The sequence below is a fragment of the Delphinus delphis genome, chromosome 14 (assembly GCF_949987515.2).
Source record: "Delphinus delphis chromosome 14, mDelDel1.2, whole genome shotgun sequence".
In the NCBI taxonomy this organism is placed as follows: Eukaryota; Metazoa; Chordata; class Mammalia; order Artiodactyla; family Delphinidae; genus Delphinus; species Delphinus delphis.
The window spans coordinates 26,480,834-26,501,219 of NC_082696.1; the positions used below are offsets into that span (position 1 = coordinate 26,480,834).

The 20,386-nt window shown below is 36.8% G+C and overlaps 1 protein-coding gene across 1 annotated transcript in view; it reads right to left on the reverse strand.

Moving 5' to 3' along the window:
• PEX7 (peroxisomal biogenesis factor 7) overlaps positions 1 to 20,386 on the reverse strand; it is a 91,252-nt gene that overhangs the window by 15,673 nt on the left and 55,193 nt on the right. Inside the window, exon 9 of the mRNA XM_060029909.1 lies at positions 14,266 to 14,365. Within this exon, the coding sequence (XP_059885892.1) occupies positions 14,266 to 14,365 (100 nt within the window). The remainder of the gene's footprint in view (positions 1 to 14,265; positions 14,366 to 20,386) is intronic.

Here is a 20,386-nt window from a genome sequence, read left to right on the forward strand (position 1 = left end):
GTAAAAATGCTATCCAACAGCATTACATAGTATAAGAAGTTGTTTGCAAAAGGAAGAGTCAATCAATACGGCAAATTTCACTGCTATCTTATTTACAAAGTTGTCACGGCCACCCCAGCCTTCAGCAGCCGTCACCATTGAGATAAGACCCTCCACCAGCAAAAAGATTACAACCCACTGAAGGCACAGATGATGGTTAGCATTTTTGAGCAATACAGTATTTTTAAAATTAATGTATGTATTTTTTTTTTAGACCTAGTGCTATTGCACACTTAACAGACTACAATAGAGGGTAAACATAACTTTTATATGCACCAGGAAACCAAAAAATTTGTGTGACTCACTTTATTGAGATATTTGCTTTATTGTGGTGGTCTGGAACCGTACCTGCAATATCTCCGAGGTCTGCCTGTATTAATTAGAGGTTTCATAGGGAGCTTTCTTTTATGTCCCAGGAGCTGTTAGTAAAATACTCCTCTGCACTACGAAGCTATCTAAAATATAATACATATATACTTATATTCATCCATTTATTCAACAAATATTTGCTGAGCACCTCTTCTGTGTCAGAAGTATGCTGGAGATATTACAGTAAACAAGATGGTCCTCGTCTCTGTCCCCCACAGATCTGGAGTCCAGCAAAGAGATTAATAAGTAAATAGATACCTACAGTGCAGAGTGATGTGAACAATGATAGAGGAATGACAGGGTCTAGTAGAAATAGGAAAAGGGTCACTATAACCAAACGTGAGGAAAGTGGATGCTTCCAGGAGGACATATTATCTAAGCTGTGGCTTAAAGAAGTATGGTTAAGCCAGAGAGCCTCTGTTTGTGGGGCAGGGATACAATGGAGAGAAGGAAAGTGTTCTAGGCAGTGGAATAAATAAGAATAAATGAAGTCCAGAGAAAGAAAATACCATAGGATATCACTTACATGTGGGAACTAAAAAATACTACAAATGGGTATACATGCAAAATAGAAACAGACTCACAGATATAGAAAACAAACTTATGGTTACCAAAGGGAAGAAGGAAGAGAGGAGGGACAAATTTGGAGCATGCAATTAACAGATACAAGCTACTACATATCAAACGGATAAACAACAAGGACATACTGTACAGCACAGGGAATTATACCCATTATCTTATAATAACCTGTAATGGAATATAATCTGCCAAACTACTGAACCACTATGCTATACACCTGAAACTAACACAATATTGTAAATCAACTATACTTCAACAACAAAAAAAGAATAAATGAAAAACTAAAAGTTCTAGCTTAAAGGTAACTAAATTGCATTATAAGTCCTCTGATGAAATTCTTAATCTTTTGAGAGAGGCTTTTTTCTGGCTCCTGTCTGACTCCCGTCTAGGGTTTCTTGAAGGCTGGCTGCCAAGGCCTATCTTGTGTGACCCTCGCCCCTTGCGGTGCTGTGCATGTGGACACCACAGGGTAGGAGCCTCCAGTCCCTACATCTTCGGCAAGGATATTCAAGTAGAAAACTTATTTCTTAACCTGCAAGCCCCCACTGCAGTACATTTCATCCCTATCTCCCCTAAGTTTCCTTTAATCTGAGATCAAAACACAAACCTTTTCAATAAAACTCAAAATGAAAATTATCGACATTACAGGAAAAACAGTTTGTCAAAAAGTTTTATACTTCTTTGTTTAGTGTAAAGTTTGAAGACAGGATCAGCCTTTTTCATTATTATTTTTAAAAGCTGCTATTTCCTAGGGTAGTGGAAAATAATTAATAGGGTAAGAGTCCATATAACTTCTATTTTTAGTTATTTCAATTTTACTTTGAACAGCACAATAGGTATTTCTAAGTTTTAAGAATAAGCACACTAATTAGAAATATGAATTTCTTGCTACTACCCTAATATGTCAATTTCTTTAAAACATATAATGAAACATTCTTGAAAAACTGAATAGAAACTTATTATCTATCACTATAGCCCATTAATTTCTGAATACAGCTATAGTGTATACATCATGACATTGTTATACATGGAATGCTTGAGAGCAACTGTATTAAACAAATATTTTACCATTTCCTATGTGCAAAGTATTGGGCTAAGTTCTACAGTAGACCCAAGGGTATTAAAGAAACAAATCCAGTCAATAAGGAGTTTATAATAAAAATTTATCACTGATGGATCAAATGAGACTTGTCATAAAACATCCTCAATAATAATGATCCTATAAATGCAAATTTTGGAAAAGGAAACATTATAATGAAAATATCAGACTTTAAATACATGTATAATTTAGAGAATGAATTTATATTCCTTAATTTATCAATTTTCTCCATTTTATTAAAATGTTTACACATGCCACTGATAAGGTAACACTTCAAATGATTTAATATGGCTGTTAATATAACAAAGAAGCCCTACAGACCCATTAAGAGATTTACTTTATTGACAAGTTTTCCATTTCCTATTTATCATTATACTCCTTTCTCTCAATTTTGTGGACAATTGCTTTTGCCCTTGGGAAACTTGTTCAAACTACTATAATTATCTGTATGACATATGACCTCTTTAGCAAAAATGAACAAGAAAAATAAGCAGAGAGATGTAAAGAGAATGAAAGAAATCACAGTCAACTCTAAATTTTGAAAAAGCAGCCCAGACATTATGTTGCAATGTATTAAATAACAGGCTAAAGAAAATACGTCTTATTTACTCAACCAGCTTCCGGAAGGAAGTGACTACAGAGAAGAACGTGGTTTATTATGTTAATCAGTATGGAGTTTAAGTAAAAGTAAGGAAAGTGCTGACTAATATACTATAAAAAGGTCTTTTCATTCATTCATTCATTCATTCATTCAACATTTATTTAGTACATACATATCAGGGAGTTTGCATAAATTCACTATGTAACTCCTGACACATGGCTGGCACTCGAATATGTACTGAAATAAAAAAAGAGGAAGGAGAGAAGGAATAGAAGACCTTGTCCAGGACTTGGAATGGCAGAAATACTTTGCCCAGGCAGAAGTGGAGGACAGTGAGGGAAAAAGTGGCAAACACATGGAGATCACAAATATTAAAATATAATTGGTATGAAATAGGGAGATTACATAGGATGGTTGAGAAATAAAATTAGAAAGCAACATAGATAATATTGAGTCTTGAAAGTAAGATTAACAGTTCAGACTCTACTATGGAGGTAATAAGCTGCCTCTTGAAAGTTTTCTGAGAGGACATGATGAGGATGACAATTTATCTATGTTGATTTGTAAATTAAAACTGGTATATAACTAGTATGGCAGAAAGTTCATGGCCAGACTAGTTAAAGAGCAATCACAGGAGTGACTGACCACGCGTTCCAAAAAGAGAAAGGCCTGTTAGGAGGCAAACGTAATATCTTTATAACATGAAAAAGGCCTAAAAAAATGACAGCCGTAAGAAAAAAAAAACGTGTTCTGTTGCAAGAACATGATATGTCTGTTCATTTATTCTAGTCTTTTTAAAAAGTCCCTTAGTGAAGGTATATAATTTTCTTTATCTAAAGTCCTGCACATTTAAAAATTTTTATTCTTCTATGTATCATACATACACACACATAGTTTTTGCCATGTAAAAGTAATTTTTGCCATTTTATTTTCTAACTGATGATTACTGGTATCCACATGGTATTCATTTTTGTATATCTTTAATGACCTTATTGAACACTTATTATTTTTAATAGGTTTAAAGTTGATGTTCTTGGATTATAACATTTGACAATAGTATGAAGTACAAATAATGATAAAATTTTCTACCTTTTAAAAATATTTATATTCCATTTTGTTTTCTCCTATTACTAATTGGCTACAATTTTTAGAACCATGTTGATTAACAGTAATAAGGGTGGCAAACCTCATCTTGTTGCTGCCTTTAATGGGGCCATTGATATATTTCAGGTCAAGGACTAACAAAATCATACTTGCATTATGGAGAGCTCTCCTCATAAGCAGTGCTGAGAAATCAGTGGAATGACGGAAAGAGCTTAGAGACCAGTTAGGAGATTACTGCAGTCATCCATGGCAGAGATACTAATAAATGCTTATCTAAGGCAGTGGAGCTAGAATAGTATGGTCCATATTTCAGAGATATTGGTGAGGAAAAATTCATAAGCTTGATGCCCATTTGAATTTAGGGATGCAAAGAGAAACAAGAAAACTAGGATGCTTTCCCAGGTCTCTAGTCTGGCCCCATCATGCAATCAATTGACCACGTTAGGAATACTGAAGGATAAGTATATAATAACATCTACTGAGATCACACAGTAAAGGCAATTGGATAAACGGGTCAAGCATCACTAACATATAATTAAACGCCAACTGCAAGAAGAAGATGCATAAAAGTTAGAGGACTAAGACTTGTATATTGGAGAATATCTGCTTTTGGAAGGATGGTAAGGAAGAAACTGGCCTAAGAGATGGAGATATTTAGCAAACAGGTAAGGAAAACTGCTTAGCATGGTTAGCATTAAAGCAATAGGAGGGGAAGATTTTTCTTTTAAAAAAATTAACATTATATAGCTAAAAAAAGTCTGAGAAAAGGCTAACTTGGTTTTCAGGAGCTTTTACTAGTGACCTTTTGGGGCTTAATTGAATGATGAAAGGAAGACAGATGCAGGGGCTTAAAAGAGAGTGTTGACTTTGAGAAACTAAAAGCAACAGGTAAACTACTAATTCTTAATGTCTAATAATAGATGAGAAACTGAATTTACTGGTAGGGAGGTAAGACAGTGGGATCAAGTGAGTTTTGAAAATAGAGAAAAGAACTGACTGATGGTCTAAAAACAAAACAAAAACCAGTGGATTATTGACCTGGACGAAGAAGCCAATGAGAAAATTAGGAACCTAATGGAAAGGGGAAAAAGAGAGACGGAACATAAATATTTTGAGGTGATAGAACTGGAAGAAGATATTCATTCTTGTCTATTTTAACAATAAGATAGGAGGTAAGGACAAATGTCCGGAGTGTTAATGATACTGCAGAAGGTTGAGAAACGATATTGTGGAGAATGGGTTACAAAATCAAAAAGACTTCAGAGGTAAGTTGAGTAGGACCAAGAGCCCAAATGAAGTTTTTTTGAAAAGTAACTTGTTGTGTGTCAAGTCTGCTGTTTTTTAAGCAATGCTCTATAGTCTAGAAAAAGAAAAATGAATACGAGAGTAAATGACTGATTCAGGAATGGGAGCCCAGAGGCAGCAGAGGCTAAGGCATCAAAAATTTGAGAAGCTCTTACTGCAAGGGCAGCTCATGCAGTACAGGGGGCAGTAGACACAGGGTTACACCAAGATCCTACGGAGCTGGGCCTGGGGAAGGTTTTATGGCTGGGGGAAAACAATCATTTGTTATACAGTTTTAAGCTAAAAATTACACAATTATGAAAGCAACAAAGAGGAAACAACAGAGACTAATGCCTGAGGACACTGGGTGCTTCTGGCACGTGTTCTTTTCAACTCTAAAGCTAGTCTGTGACAGATGCAGAAAATATCACCTCAGATTAAAGGTGAACAGGACACATATATCCTAACTACCAGTAATGCTAGCCATCTTCAAAATCTGATTTTCCAACCTCATACTGAGAATTTTAAAATATTTTATCCACGGTCAACCTGTAAACGTGATATCTAAGATTGTGGAATAGGGATTTGAATCAAAACATAAGCTGAATTTTTAAATGATACCCTAATATTTTTGCTGTTGTTTCTTTATTATTTTATTTTAATTGAGATAGAACTGCCATATTTTATCAGTTCCAGGTATACAGCATAATGATTCTATGTGTGTGTGTGTGTATATATATATATACACACACACACACACACACACACATATTGCTAATATTTTTTTTTTTTTTTTTTTTTTTTTTTGCGGTACGCGGGCCTCTCACCGCTGTGGCCCCTCCCACTGCGGAGCACAGGCTCCGGACGCGCAGGCTCAGCGGCCATGGCTCACGTGCCCAGCCGCTCCGCGGCACGTGGGATCCTCCCAGACCGGGGCACGAACCCGTGTCCCCTGAATCGGCAGGCAGACTCTCAACCACTGCGCCACCAGGGAAGCCCTGCTAATATTTTTTACTAAAACATCAGTAAAGTCAAATATACATTAAAAAACACACCTACAGGGCTTCCCTGGTGGCGCAGCAGTTAAGAGTCCGCCTGCCGATGCAGGGTACGTGGGTTTGTGCCCTGGTCCGGGAGGATCACACATGCCGCGGAGCGGCTGGGCCCGTGAGCCATGGCCACTGAGCCTGTGCATCCGGAGCCTGTGCTCCACAACCGGAGAGGCCACAACGTACCACAAAAAAAACAAAACAAAAAAACCCAAAAAAACTACACCTACAGAACTAGTTTAAATCAGAACCAAATCTAAGCATCTTCCACTGAAACAAAATGAAAAGGAGAGTACTTATCTTTGGGAAGGAGAAAGGGGTATAAGATTTGGGAGGAAACATGAGTGGGCTTCTTGGGATGCTGGTAGTGTGTTCCATACTTAACCTAAATGGTAGTTACTCAGGTATAGTTACTTCTTGATAACTTAACTGAGTTGCACACTTAAAATATGTGCCTTTTCCAATATGGGTGTTACACTTCAAATAAAAATTCCTAAAAAAGGGCTGAAAAGAAACAAGTTAATATAGTATAATTGAGATTGCTTCTAGAGTGGCAAAACCATGGGTAATCTTTTTTCTTTCTTCTAAACATAATTTTCCAATTTCATCATGGGGAAAAAAGATAAATTTATTAAACACATAGATGAGATGTCTTGGAATGAACTAATAATGCCTACTTTAAAGGGGATTTAAAAGAGAAATAACTATATTCCAAAAGGAATGTGTAATGATATATAAACCTGTACCCAGCTTATAAATACTAAACTAAATATCCATGAACGTTCAAAAGAGCAGAGTTGATACTGCAGAGCACAAAGTCAGGGATTCTAAAAATACATTAATACAGAAAATCCCAATTATACAAATGGACATATTACAGGTCTAGAATCATAAGCCTAAAAACAGAAAAAAAGGTTTCCAATGTAGAGATAATGATAAGAAAGAAAAGAGAAAATGCCAGATCAGAGGGAAAAAATTCAAAGAAAATTTTTCTGAAGTGAAAGATGATTTCAGCCTGGTTAACAAGAGGGCACAGAGTATTTCTCAGCAATTACCCTTAAAGAATGACCCCAGACACTTATTTGTCAAGTTTTAAACCTTTAAAGACAAGATCTTACACTCTGTCAAAAAGAAAGAAGGTTATAATACAAGAATGTCTTTGGATCTCATTTTTCAGATCTCTAAGAATGGAGAAGCTAAAAAGAAAAATATAAAATTATAAATACAAGAAAAATCTCTTTTAAGACAGGGAATATATTAAGACATGGGAGCCCAAAAGTAACATCAGCAAAGTCTCACAGCTGTTAAGATCACCACAGAGGTGACACATTTTTGAAAGCAGATGGAAAGGTACTTTCTAAGAGGTGAGAGAAAGATACTTTCTAAGAGAATAAGCTATGAACAAAGAGTGAAATTAAATTAACATGCAACAAGTAAACTTGAATACATATTTGTGAGAATAAAGAATAAATATTATATGTCAAAAATAACTTAAACTATCAACTATACCAACAAAAGATTAATGTGGTAGATTTTAAATGGCTACAAATTCTTTGCAGCTACTCCCAACAAGACGTGGAGTCTCTCTGTCACTCTCTGAATCTGAGCTGGCCTTGTAACTTGCTTTGCCACAGAAGGAATGCCGTGTGACTTCAAAGTCTAGTCCTGAAGACACCTTGCAGCTTTTGCTCTCGTCCTCCTGGAAAGCTACAATGCTAGGTGAAGAAACCTGAACTTATCTAGAGACACATGGATCAGAAGACAACCAGTGCTACACCTACACATCTATGTGAGGCCATCTTAGACCACCCAGTCCTGGTTAAGCCACCAGATGACCAGAGCCACATGAGACACCAAGAGAGGAACTGCTTGGCTGAGCTCAGCCCAAATTGTTGACTCACAGAACTGTGAGCAAAGAAAATTGTTGTTTAAGCCAGTAAGTTGTGGGGGAGTTTGTTATATAGAAATAGATAACTGAGATAAAATAAGTGAGAAAAAAATAGGGAGATGCACTAAGAACTTGATTCTTACTTCCCCTAGAAAGGAGTTTAATGCTACTTGGTAAAACTATACATTAATAATAAAAATAAATGTTTGGGTTAAAATGTGTTAATGTTAGATATGTTTTTTTAAAAAAACATACTGGTTGGGATCATGATCTTAGTTTGAAAGGAAAGTTTAAAGTCCAAGACACAGTATAAATAAAATGGAGAAGAACAGGATAAACTAATCACTGAAAATGTTATATAGAAAGTAACCAAATCCTAGAACTTGGAGTCAGAAAACCTCTTCTTCAAACCCTAAATCTGACAGGTCACTAAATCTTGACCTAGTCTTCTCAAAGTCCCTCACATATCTATCACTTTTAATGTCTTTTAATTTCGGTGTTTAGACCATTTACATTTAATATAATTGTTGAAATGGTTGGATTCAAAGGTTTCCACATATAAGATCATGTTATCTGAGAACAGATATAATTTTACTTCTTTCTTTCCAATTTAGACGCCTTTTATTTCTTTTCCTTGACTAATTGCTCTGGCTAGGACTTCCAATATTATGTTGAATAGAACTGGTAGAAGTGAACATCCTTGTCTTATCCCTGATCTTAAAGAAAACGCTTTCAGTCTTTCACCAATGAGTATGATGTTGGCTAAGTGTCATTTTTCTATGTGGCTTTTATTATGTTGAAGTAATTGATTTTTAAAATAATCATTTCCACCATTGGCTTATTAATGATAGCTCTTTTTAAAAAATTTCTTAGAGGGCTTCCCTGGTGGTGCAGTGGTTCAGAGTCCACCTGCCGATGCAGGGGACATGGGTTCACGCACCAGTCCGGGAAGATCCCACATGCCACGGAGCGGCTGGGCCCATGAGCCATGGCCCCTGAGTCTGCGCATCTGGAGCCTGTGCTCCGCAACGGGGGAGGCCACAACAGTGAGAGGCCCGCGTACCACAAAAAAAAAAAAAAAAAAAAAAATTCTTAGAGGTTACCATAGGGCTTACAATATACATCTTGAATTTATCACAATCTACCTTCAAATCGTATTATAGCACTTCACATGTAGTAATGCCTTTACAATAGTATACTTCTAACTCCTGCCTCTCTTCCCTTGTTCTATTATTGTCCTACATTTTACTTTTGCATATATTAAAAACCTTACAATATATTGTACACAAATGTATTGAATACAATACTACTTTTGCTTTAGGCAGTTAATTATTTTTCAGAGTGATAAAATTAACTTAAACAGTGACTTGTATATTTACTTCATTTTTGCCATTTCCAGAGTTTTTTTTTTCTCTCTCCTTCTTTCCCTCCCTTCCTTCCCTTCCTTTCTTCTTCTTCCTTTTCTCTCCTTCCTCCCCTCCCTTCCCTCCTCCCTTCCTTCCTCCCTCCCTCCCTTCCTCCTTTCCTTCCTTCCTTCCTTCCTTCCTTCCTTCCTCCCTCCCTCCCTCCTTTTCTCTCTTTCCATAGTTTCATGTTTTGGTCTGGGCTTATTTCTTTGCACAGAATTTCCTTTAACATTTCTTACAGCAGAGATGTGCTCTCAGCTTTCCTTTGTCTGAAAATTTCCTTATTTTCTCTTTATATTCAAAGATTTCACTGGGTATATTTCACTGGGTATAGCATTATGGGTTCACAGTTTTTTCATTCAGTACTTTAAAAAGACATTTCATCATCTTCTGGTCTATATGATTTATGACAAGAAGTCTGTTGTAATTCTTATCTTTAGTCTTCTGGATATGTTTCTTTTTTCCTCTGTCTGCCTTTAAAATTTTCTCCTTATCTTTGTTTTTTAGCAGTTTGAATATGGGTATGCCTTGATGTTTTGATTCTTTGTTTAAATCCTGCTTGGGTTTCTCTGGACTTCTTGGATCTGTGGTTTGACAACTTCTACTATTTTGGAAATTTTTCTTTTTTCTTTTTCTTGGCCATGACATGCAGCTTGCAGGATCTTCCCCAACCAGGGATTGAACCTGGGTCACAGTAGTGAAATCACTGAGTCCTAACCACTGGACCGCCAGGGAATTCCCTGGAAAATTTTCTTTAAATACTTCTTCCCTATTCTCTCCTTCCTTCTGGACTCCAATCTGACATTGTCCCATAGTTCCTGGATGTTCTATTCTCTTTTACTTCCCTCATTCTTGTTTTCTCCTATTGTTTCAGCTTGGGTAGTTTCTAGTGACCTATCTCTAAATTTACTGATGAGTATATTGAAGGACTGTATCCCTTGTACTGTACTTCTAAATTTTTTCCTATTTTCATTTGACTCTTTCTTATATTTTCATCTCTCTGCTGAAATCCCTCATTTGTTCACACATGTTGTTCACTTTTTCCATTATATCCCTTTTGTATAGCAGCTGTGTCTTCTTCCTGTGCTTTGTCACAGGTAAAATAGTCCTAGTGTCCCATCTCTCCTTAGAGGAAGGGGTCAGTCTCTCTTCGGATTTCAGGCTTCTTTTTTCCCTGCCACCTCAGCTCTCTGATGGGTTCACAAAGTTCTGATTTTATAGTTTATCTGCCTTTTTTCTTATTTTTACAGTGAAAAGATTTTCATCTTTTTACATCTTAGGAAAAATCAGAACTTCTTCCATTCTATCTCTCTTTTTTTAAACAGCTTCACCAAGGTATTGGGCTGGCCAAAAAGTTCATTCAGGTATTTCAGAAACATCTTATGGAAAAACCCAAATGAACTTTTTGGCCAACCCAATATAAATTAAATACCATAAAATTCACCCATTTTAAGTGTACAATTCAATGATTTTTAGTATCATTACATAGCTGTATAACTATTACCACAATCCAGTTTTAGAACATTTCCATCACTCCCTAAAGACCCTTTGTGTTCATCTGCAGATAATTCCCATTCTTAGCTCCTTCCCCAAGTAACCACTAATCTCCTTTCTATCTTTATAGATTTGCATTTTCTGGACATTTTATATAAACAAAATTATACAATATGTAGTCTTTTGTATCTGGCTTCTTTCACTTAGCATAATACTTTGGAGATTCATCCATGTTGTAGAATTGGTATACCACATTTCGTTTATTCATTCACCAAGTTGATGGACGTTTGGATTACTTCTACTTTCTGGCTACGAACATTCACATACAAGTCTTTATGTGGACATATATTTTCATTTCTTTTGAGTATATATCTAAGAGTGTAATTGCTGAGGTGTATGGTAAATTTACATTTAACTTTTTAAGAAACTGTCAAACTTTTCCAAAGTGATGGCAACATTTTATATTCCCACCAGCAGCATGTGTGATTTTCTCCTCCTTGAACTACTATTTTCTTTGAACTTCAAAGATACCATACTTTTATAGTTTTTCTTCTACCTCACTAGTCATTCCTTCTCAATCCCCTTTGCTGGAATTCTCTTCTTTCAGGCTTCTAGTTTTTTCTGAGCCTCTTCTTCCACATATTCTCTCCAGATAATTTCACTCTGCCCCCAAACTTGTGAAGCCATTTATATGCTAAAAATTCCCATATTTGTGTCTCTAGCCCTAAACTCTTCCCTGAGGTGGACAGCCTCTATCAAACTGCCTATCTCCATTTGAATGTCTAACAGAAGACATCTGAAACACAACTCTTGATTGTTCCTATTTGAAGTTCCTTCCTCTTCCCCTATCTCACCTTGTTTTCCAGATCCAAATCCAAATTGGTTCTTCTGTTTTGCTCATAGCCTATTTCCAATCCAGCAGCAAATCCTACAATCACTATCTCCAAACTATTAAGTTGAACCACACGAAACATCCAGCAATTTATTCTGAATCTTTCCATCTCTACATCTCTTAGATTTTAAGTCACCATTGTCTTTTCCCTGATTACTCCAAGATACTCCAATATGACCTCCCCGCTTCCAATCATACCTATGGTCTATTTTTCCACAACAGCCAGAATGATCTTTAAAAACACAAATTACTGGACAGCCACGTGCAAAAGAATGCAACTGGACCACTATCTTACACCATACACAAAAATTAACTCTAGGACTTCCCTGGTGGTACAGTGGTTAAGAATCTGCCTGCCAATGCAGGGTACTCGGGTTCGATCTCTGGTCAGGGAAGATTCCACATGCCACGGAGCAACTAAGCCCGTGCGCCACAACTATTGAGCTTGTACTCTAGAGCCCACGGGTCACAACTACTGAGCCCATGTGGCACAACTACTGAAGCCTGCATGCTCTAGGGTCTGTGTGCCGCAATACTGAAGCCTGTGCGCCTAGAGCCGTGCTCTGCAACAAGAGAAGCCACTGCAAAGAGAAGCCCATGCACCGCAACAAAGTGCAGCCCCCGTTCACCACAACTGGAGAAAGCCCGGCCACAGCAACGAAGACCCAATGCAGCCAAATAATAATTATAAGCGTTAGTGAGGATGTGGAGAAAAGGGAACCTTTATACACTGTTGGTGGGAATGCAAATTGGTGTAGCCACTATGGAAAAAAATATTGGAGATTCCTCAGAAAATTAAAAATAGAACTACTATATGATCCAGTAATTACACTTCAATGTACTTATCTGAAGAAAGTGAAAACACTAATTCAACATTTGGCTGTCTCCAAGACCTGGGTGAGGAACTGCCATGTGTCACGGAGGCACATGTGTTGCCTCAGGCCACAGTCTGGGGATCATAGAGATGGGTTAATAGAAATATACGAGAAGGAAGATATCTATTTAGGGTCATTTTTTGGGTATTGCCATATTTCAATAGGTACGTTACAACTTTTTTAAACTGGGCTAGCAAACAGGTATAATTATTTTATTAAAAAATCATCTATAATAAATGTTTTTCTCAGAAAAAGAACTAGTACATTTAAAGCACATTGTATACACATTAAAGATAATGCCATTTCACCCCTCACTATTTCAATTTGTTCTCTTCTTAGATGCTGTTAAGTCATTTTCAAACAATTATTCTAATGTTAATGAGAATATTCTAATGTCTAATGAAAACATTTTAAACTCAGAATTGTCTTGAACTCCTAAAATAAAAAGAAACCCATGGGCTTCCCTGGTGGCGCAGTGGTTGAGAATCTGCCTGCCAATGCAGGGGACACGGGTTCGAGCCCTGGTCTGGGAAGATCCCACATGCCGTGGAGCAACTAGCCCCATGAGCCACAATTACTGAGCCTGCGCGTCTGGAGCCTGTGCTCCGCAACAAGAGAGGTCGCGATAGTGAGAGGGCCGCGCACCGCGATGAGAAGTGGCCCCCACTTGCCACAACTAGAGAAAGCCCACACACAGAAACGAAGACCCAACACAGCAAAAATAAATAAATAAATTAAAAAAAAAAAAAGAAACCCATGTATTCACTTAAACTTAAGAATACAGTATCGAGAAATGTAATTTGCTTTTTGTCTAACTTCTAAAATTTATCATAAATGCGTAACTTCTTAGTCATATTGTAGAATTTTCACGTATTACTTTGTTCCATTGATATGTTGTTTTCACATAGTCTGTATTATAAAGCATCTTATCACTCAACATAGTCCAGTGTTTCTGACCTGAGTTTACAATTTTCAAAACTGAAACTGCTTTTTTAAAAAACTTGAAGAATATTTAAAATCTAAAATATTGACTCTGAAGTTCTCAAGAGAAAAAAAGGGCGGAAATATGAACTTTAGTAATTAAAACAGTTGCCACTCTCCTCTACTTTGTTCTTCACGTAAAGCCTCTCTCCCAACGTGGGGTGTGGAGATGAGGGTGACAGTCCTGACAGGGAAATGACCTGCCCATCATCTCAAATGCTTAGCAGGACAGCTGAATCCAGGACCACACACTCTTGACTTCCACCAACCTCTGGGGACAATCCTTCCTCATTCCATTCTTCTCTTGTTACCCATTGGAAGAGGTCTACAATGTTAAGCACAATACTTTTGGGGAAGTTTCCTTTTCCTCTCAGACAAGTCAATCTCTCAAAAGGAGAGAGGTATGCCAAGTTTCTGGATACCTCTTCTTCCCTAGTATTTCAAATGCTCAAGTTTATACAGCAAAAAAGATCAGGTTTACTAAGTAAATGTACTTTGCCCTGCCCTAAAGGCAAGACTCTTGTTCATAAAAGCAACACATGCCACATGTAGAGCTATTTGTAAACTGTATGGGTAGAAAAAACATGCGGAGATTGATCCATTACCTGAGTAGGACTCTGAAGACTTAAATCTAAACCACAAGTAAATTCTGTATGATGTTCCACTGTTTCAAGAAGAGGGTCAGGTTTTGAAAAGTTCCAGAATCTGTGAACATAAAGAAAAAGAAATAATTTAAATATTAAAACTACAAAAAATTTTATCTAAGAAAAAATAGATATTTAACATAGCAGATTTCATCAAAACAGGTTCAATCAATACATAAATGCAGAGCCCCACTACTAATGTACATTTAAAAATCTAATAAGGAAAAAAATGTGCTCTTTTCTACTGTATATAAAAAGACAAAAACCAAATGGAATTATTACTCAATCTACCCTTGCAAAAGTTTATTATATTCCCATTAGCATACTCTGTAGGATGGAAGCTTAACACATTTAGTTTGTTTTTTTATATAGTACAAGGACATTTGAGATGAGAGACACTAGAGTTTTTTAGCAATTTCTAAAAGCATTCATGGCTATAAAATAAGGATATTGGATTACATGAACTCTAACATTTTGTGTTTTTAAATACTACTTCATTTCTCAACAACTGACATGAAAAGACTGCAGGTTTAATTTACATTTCAACAGCAATTCAAAGTCTTTAAAAAGAATCTGTTCTCTTATGAAAATCTCTGCAATTCTGAAACTACTTTTTTTCTAAGGCACGACCTTTCTTATAGAGTCCACGTCAATGTAATTTCTAGCATAAAGAAAAACTGAAATATGTTTTCCTGGGCCAGTATTAAGTATTCTATTTATCCTCTATAGACTGGGAGTGGTAATAGTTATCATAATATATCTCTGATTTCTACTGTACGGAGAAGAATTTGGCCCTATTTTCAATGCACAAAATAGTACTTTATGTCTAAAGCTTTATTTGCTCATCATCTTTATTATTTGACTCTAAACACACCACAAAAATGGCATATTCAGAATCATAGAGTCATATCCAATTCAGCTTCCCTAATGATCTACGACATGGAACACACTGAAGGTTTAGCAGATCTCTTTGAAAGAGAGTAAATACACAGAACCAACAGTCAGTTTGTTTAACCTGGTGGTATTATTTCCCTAATAAATACAGAGTCGGTCTCATTAAGTTTGAAAAGGATTGTTGCTATGGATAATCCACTGTTGGGTACCAGAGAGACAATGAATAAATAGCTCATTTATCAGATTACTGAAATCTACACAATATTTAAAGAGAGTGATTTTACTTTTGAAAATTTTCCTGTCCAAACAAATGAGGGAACAGGCTGCAGTCTCTCTCAGAAATCATAATAGTGGTCTCCACTGTCTATGCATATTTGTTCCTTTGGGTCTAGAGACAGAAATTGTACTGAAATCTAATGTTCCAGATTTTGAATGACCAAAAGTAAATATGTAATTGTGTAATTTCATTCCTGAAACATGGTTATTCACTGATTTGCATTATTTGAAACAATAATCAAATGATTTTGTATATACCCACTTTGTTCCAAAAAATATTCAAAATGGTTTTAAAATATGCATTTAATATGGCAAAAATATATAATTTAAATGAAAAGTAAGGATAGTAAAGTAAATTCAAACCTGCAATGAGACTGGTAAACAAAAATATATTCACGAAGTTGTATATACTTGACAGGGAGGACCTTGAGACGCTAAGCTTTCCATCAGCCAAAGAAGAAAGGGAGACACGATCAGGCCCTGAATTCATAGTGTCTACATCCAAATTGCTCTTGGAAATCTCAGAAGGGAATTCATCCTTGGGAGTTCACAGAGAAGAAACCCTATGCTTAGGTAATGAAGAGCATCCTCAACATCTCTTAAGGAACCACAGAGATGTTGTTTCACGGGCTGTTACTCATGAGTCAATGGCATCACCCCAAAGGGTAGTTTAGCAGTCCCTTCTATGGGAAAGTCAATTTAATCCAGGTATCAGCTCTCTGACTTCATTTGGGATTTAGATTTTATTTCAGTAGAATGGGTTACTCTTTAGACAAACCATAAAGATTGGTTTCTTTTAGAATTTTTTAGGGATAATAAAAAGCAACAAGGATTCATTTATACCCTCCTGACAAGTTCCTAGAAAACAGTTTTTATTGGTATTTTAAGCCAGTTAAAGGATAAGGCTACACTGAGGACAGGAGAGGTGGGCCTTATGAAAATTAGGTTACCTAATAAGGACACATGTGTGAAACCATCCAACTTTAGCTTGAATAAGTGTGATAGGGAAAGTCACACATGCAGGAGGGCTGAAATTCTACTCAAAAAGTCAATTTGAATTTGTGCTAATACATAACTTGATGGGCAGTCACAGCCCCACCCAGTTCCACACCACAGATTCATACCACCCTAATTTTAACATAGGAAAAACTATCAAGTATTTATCTGCATTTTGCAAAAAAAAACTCATCAAACAAAACGCATGCTAAAACTCTAAGGTTAGTATTTGGTGAAGGGAGGGCTAGTCTAGTGAATGCCATAAAGGTGCCATTGGTTATGATACCATTTCATAGCTCTGATAGAAACCATGTAATATACAAAGTGTACATTATGCTGCAAAGATGATGGGAGGTTCATTCCCAGCAGAATAGCTGACTAGGTGCCTAGACCAACACTCTTACTGAAAAAAACCAAAATCCTACATAATACAGAAAAACAAACACCACAAAAACTTCACAAAAGCATCAGTGAGGAACACTCAGGTAAAAACTATGGAAACACTGAAACCCAGAGGAGGACGTGGAACTGGAAACCAGCTTTTGCCTTAGAGGGTGTGTGAAATAGGTAGAACCTGAGCTTCAATTTTCTTAACCTCAAAGGGAGGAGCCAGGAAAACCAGAAAAAGCAATATTAATATGAATAATTTTCAGTAAATTAAAATGTCTTATCAAAAAATATCAAGTTGAATACAGTAAATTGCATAAGCTAAATACGCTGAGAAAACCAAAAGCTGAGCACTATGACTATAAACTGTAACTTGTTTTTTCATCATAAATGGCCTTTTCAATAAATAACAAAAGAAATGTATGTCTTTCCTTCCTCATTCCCACCCTCCAAGGGCAACCACTGTTAACAGTTTGACATGTACACTGCCAGAATTTTTTTATCTATCTCCGTTCAAGTGCCAACAGGAAGGGGTGAACTGTAAGGAGGAGGCGAGCTTTTCTCCAGGTTTTCTCACGACTGCAATTAAGGGAGTGGGCAAGGTCTCTCCGTGCAATCTTCCCCTGGACTCCAGGGCCCCGAAAGTTCTATATATCCGAGAGCCTTCATGCACCTATCACACAAGTAAAATGGGCTCCTTTTAATATGGGAGAAGTCAGGCTACATATATCATTAAGTGGTCAAATAAGGCACATTACTTTTAAGTGAAATGTTTGTTTTGGTCCAGCACATATACTGCTTGGTGCCTTTTTGTCTCTTTGCTGATGAAATCACTGACTATTTAAGCTCTCTCATGGGAAGTAAATATACTGGACAGGCCTCCAATGATTAAAAATATTACAGAACTGTAGGGACATTTTTCATTTAAATTGGAGATGGAAAGAGAAAAATTCATCACAGTACAATGTCTTGGTTGAGTTCCTTTTTGCCTTCTGAATGCACAATTCTTGAACAAAGCAAGCATGTAGCACTGCGTCAAATAAAACACCAAAATTATTTCAAAAATTAAGCTGAAATTACTTTTTACTTGATTAAAATGTAATTTGAAGTCTCTATACCAATGCTTTTGAAATTAAGCCTACAGGTGAATTCAACAGAGGGCTTAAAATATTTTTCAAAGTTCTTCCTTTTTCTTTCCTGTTTTCAACTTGAGTTAGTTATTAACTCTTTGTGAGTCTTTCCTAACTACAAGAAAAAGATGGGGAAATGTTTTGGCAACTTTTCAATGCCTTGCATGTACATTAATTTAAGTTAGTTATTAATTAGTAATCAGATAGTAGTTGTGAGGTTTTTGTTTTCACACTGCTCATAATTTAATTTTTTAGGGACCAGAAGGCATTTTAGGTCCTTTATTAGTAACTCATAGTCATCTAGTGCTTTTGAAATTTTAAGCAAATTGCACCATTGTAATTCCCTCTGTTTGCACTATTTGGGTCCAGCACTCTCTAGAGTGATGAGCAAAAATGTAACAACTTCTTTTCTCATTATTTAATTACTTATTCATTCAACAATTTATAAGCCCTAGAACGTGTGAGGTATAAGCACCAGAAGCAAGAGAGACCTGGCCTCAGCCCTTCCACAGCTCACAGTCCAGTGGGGTAGACTGACACTTTTTTTTTTAATCACAAAAACACAAATGTAATTGCAATTGACAAATGCCCCAAAAGACAATGCAGAGGGATGTAAGAATGAACTCCCAAGGAAGTGACACTGAGCTGAAATCTGAAGGTTGAGGAGTTAGCCAGGTGGAAAGCAGAGAAAGCAGCTTGGATTTAAGGCGGTAACAGTGAAGATTAAGAAAGGTTCCTGGATTGGAGATAAATTTAGGCAGAAGAATTAACAGGACAGAAGAAATCAAGAATGATTCCCATGTTTCTGTCTTCTATCATAATACTTACAATGCTTCCATGCATTTATTTATTTATAGATCTATTTTCCTCTAATGGGCACCAAGCTCCTTGAATTCAAGGACAGTACCCTATTTGTATCTCTTACATGTATAAAAGTATCTGTCTGACACATGGACACCCAAAGAATATTTCATGAAAGGATGAATAAAAAAATTAAGTGAGGATATTAAGGACAAGATAGATAACTAAGGCCAACCTCACAAATAAGGTAACTTTTAAATCACCTTTTGATGTGGTTCCCAAATGATGGACCAAAAACTCCTTATACCAGACATTCAGTAAATACACATGCCCCAGCCTTGCTGAGGAATTTTTTCCTGGAAATTCCAGTTGACTGGGTCTGAAAGGAATCCAGAAAGCTTTTCACAGGAAATGTTGATGCTCAACCAGCTAGGATGGGAATCACCATCCAAAGCAGTACTTCTCAAACTTAAATTATTTCAAGATACAGATCTGATAAATTCCCATGAGAAACAGTAGTGATTTCAGGCAGAAGGTGAGGCCACTAGGGCAGTGGTTCTCAACCTTGACTATACTGGAATCAACCGAGAAACTTTAAAAAAATACTGACCTGTGAGCACTATTCCTAGAAATCCTGATTTAATTGGCCTGGGGTACTTTGGGAGGTGCAAACATTCTCCAGGTGATTGTAATGTGCAGCCCAGGTTGAGAGTCTGACCTCCGTGGGGCACATTACCCATTAACTGGGAATCACTGATCTAGACCAGTGGCTCTCAAACTTAAGTTTGCATTAGAGTCACCTGGAGGGCTTGTTAAAACCAGATTCAGAAGTTCTGGAGTGTGGCTTGAGAATCTGCTTCCGAAACAAGTTCCCAGGTGAAGCTGATATTGCTGGTCTTAAGCCCACACTTTGAGAATCACTGATCACTGGTGGTAACAAATTACTGGGAAGAATTTATTAATAACCTGTTAGTGTATTAACAGCTGTTAGTTCCAGCTTACCAATATAAAGAACAAAGATGATCCAAAACTGACTCCTTCACTTTACCCAATCCATCCTCAGCAACAAAGACTGACACAGTTTACACAGTGCTTTCTCATTCTCTTGTACTGCTTTTGATCAGCACAAAAACTTTTCAAGGTAGATATACAGGGTATAATTATTCTCACTTCAGAGATGAGGAGAATATGGTCAAAGAAATTAAGCAATTCATGGTGACATAGCTAATTAACGGCAGCCCCAAGGCACGAGACACTAGTGGCTTCAAGTCCAGTACATTCTACTGAAAGATGCTCCCATTCCCTTTTTCTCTAGGCCTGGGCCATGCCAGGGAATCTGGCATATAGCTGGGAAGGATCTGGGACTCTTCAGGTGGTTTTGATTAACGTCCTGAAAATTCAAATGAACTGGACCAAGTCAGGCTTCCCCCAAACTCCTCAAACTCCATAGAAAATTTCATAAACCAAAGCCCACACCAAGACTCCATTAGCTTGCCAATTTACATTCAAAACCAATACCCCAAGGAATTCATGAATTAGAATAAATCTGCATTTCCCATGGCAAGAAGCATAGGAATTTTCCTTTCTCCCTTCTAATA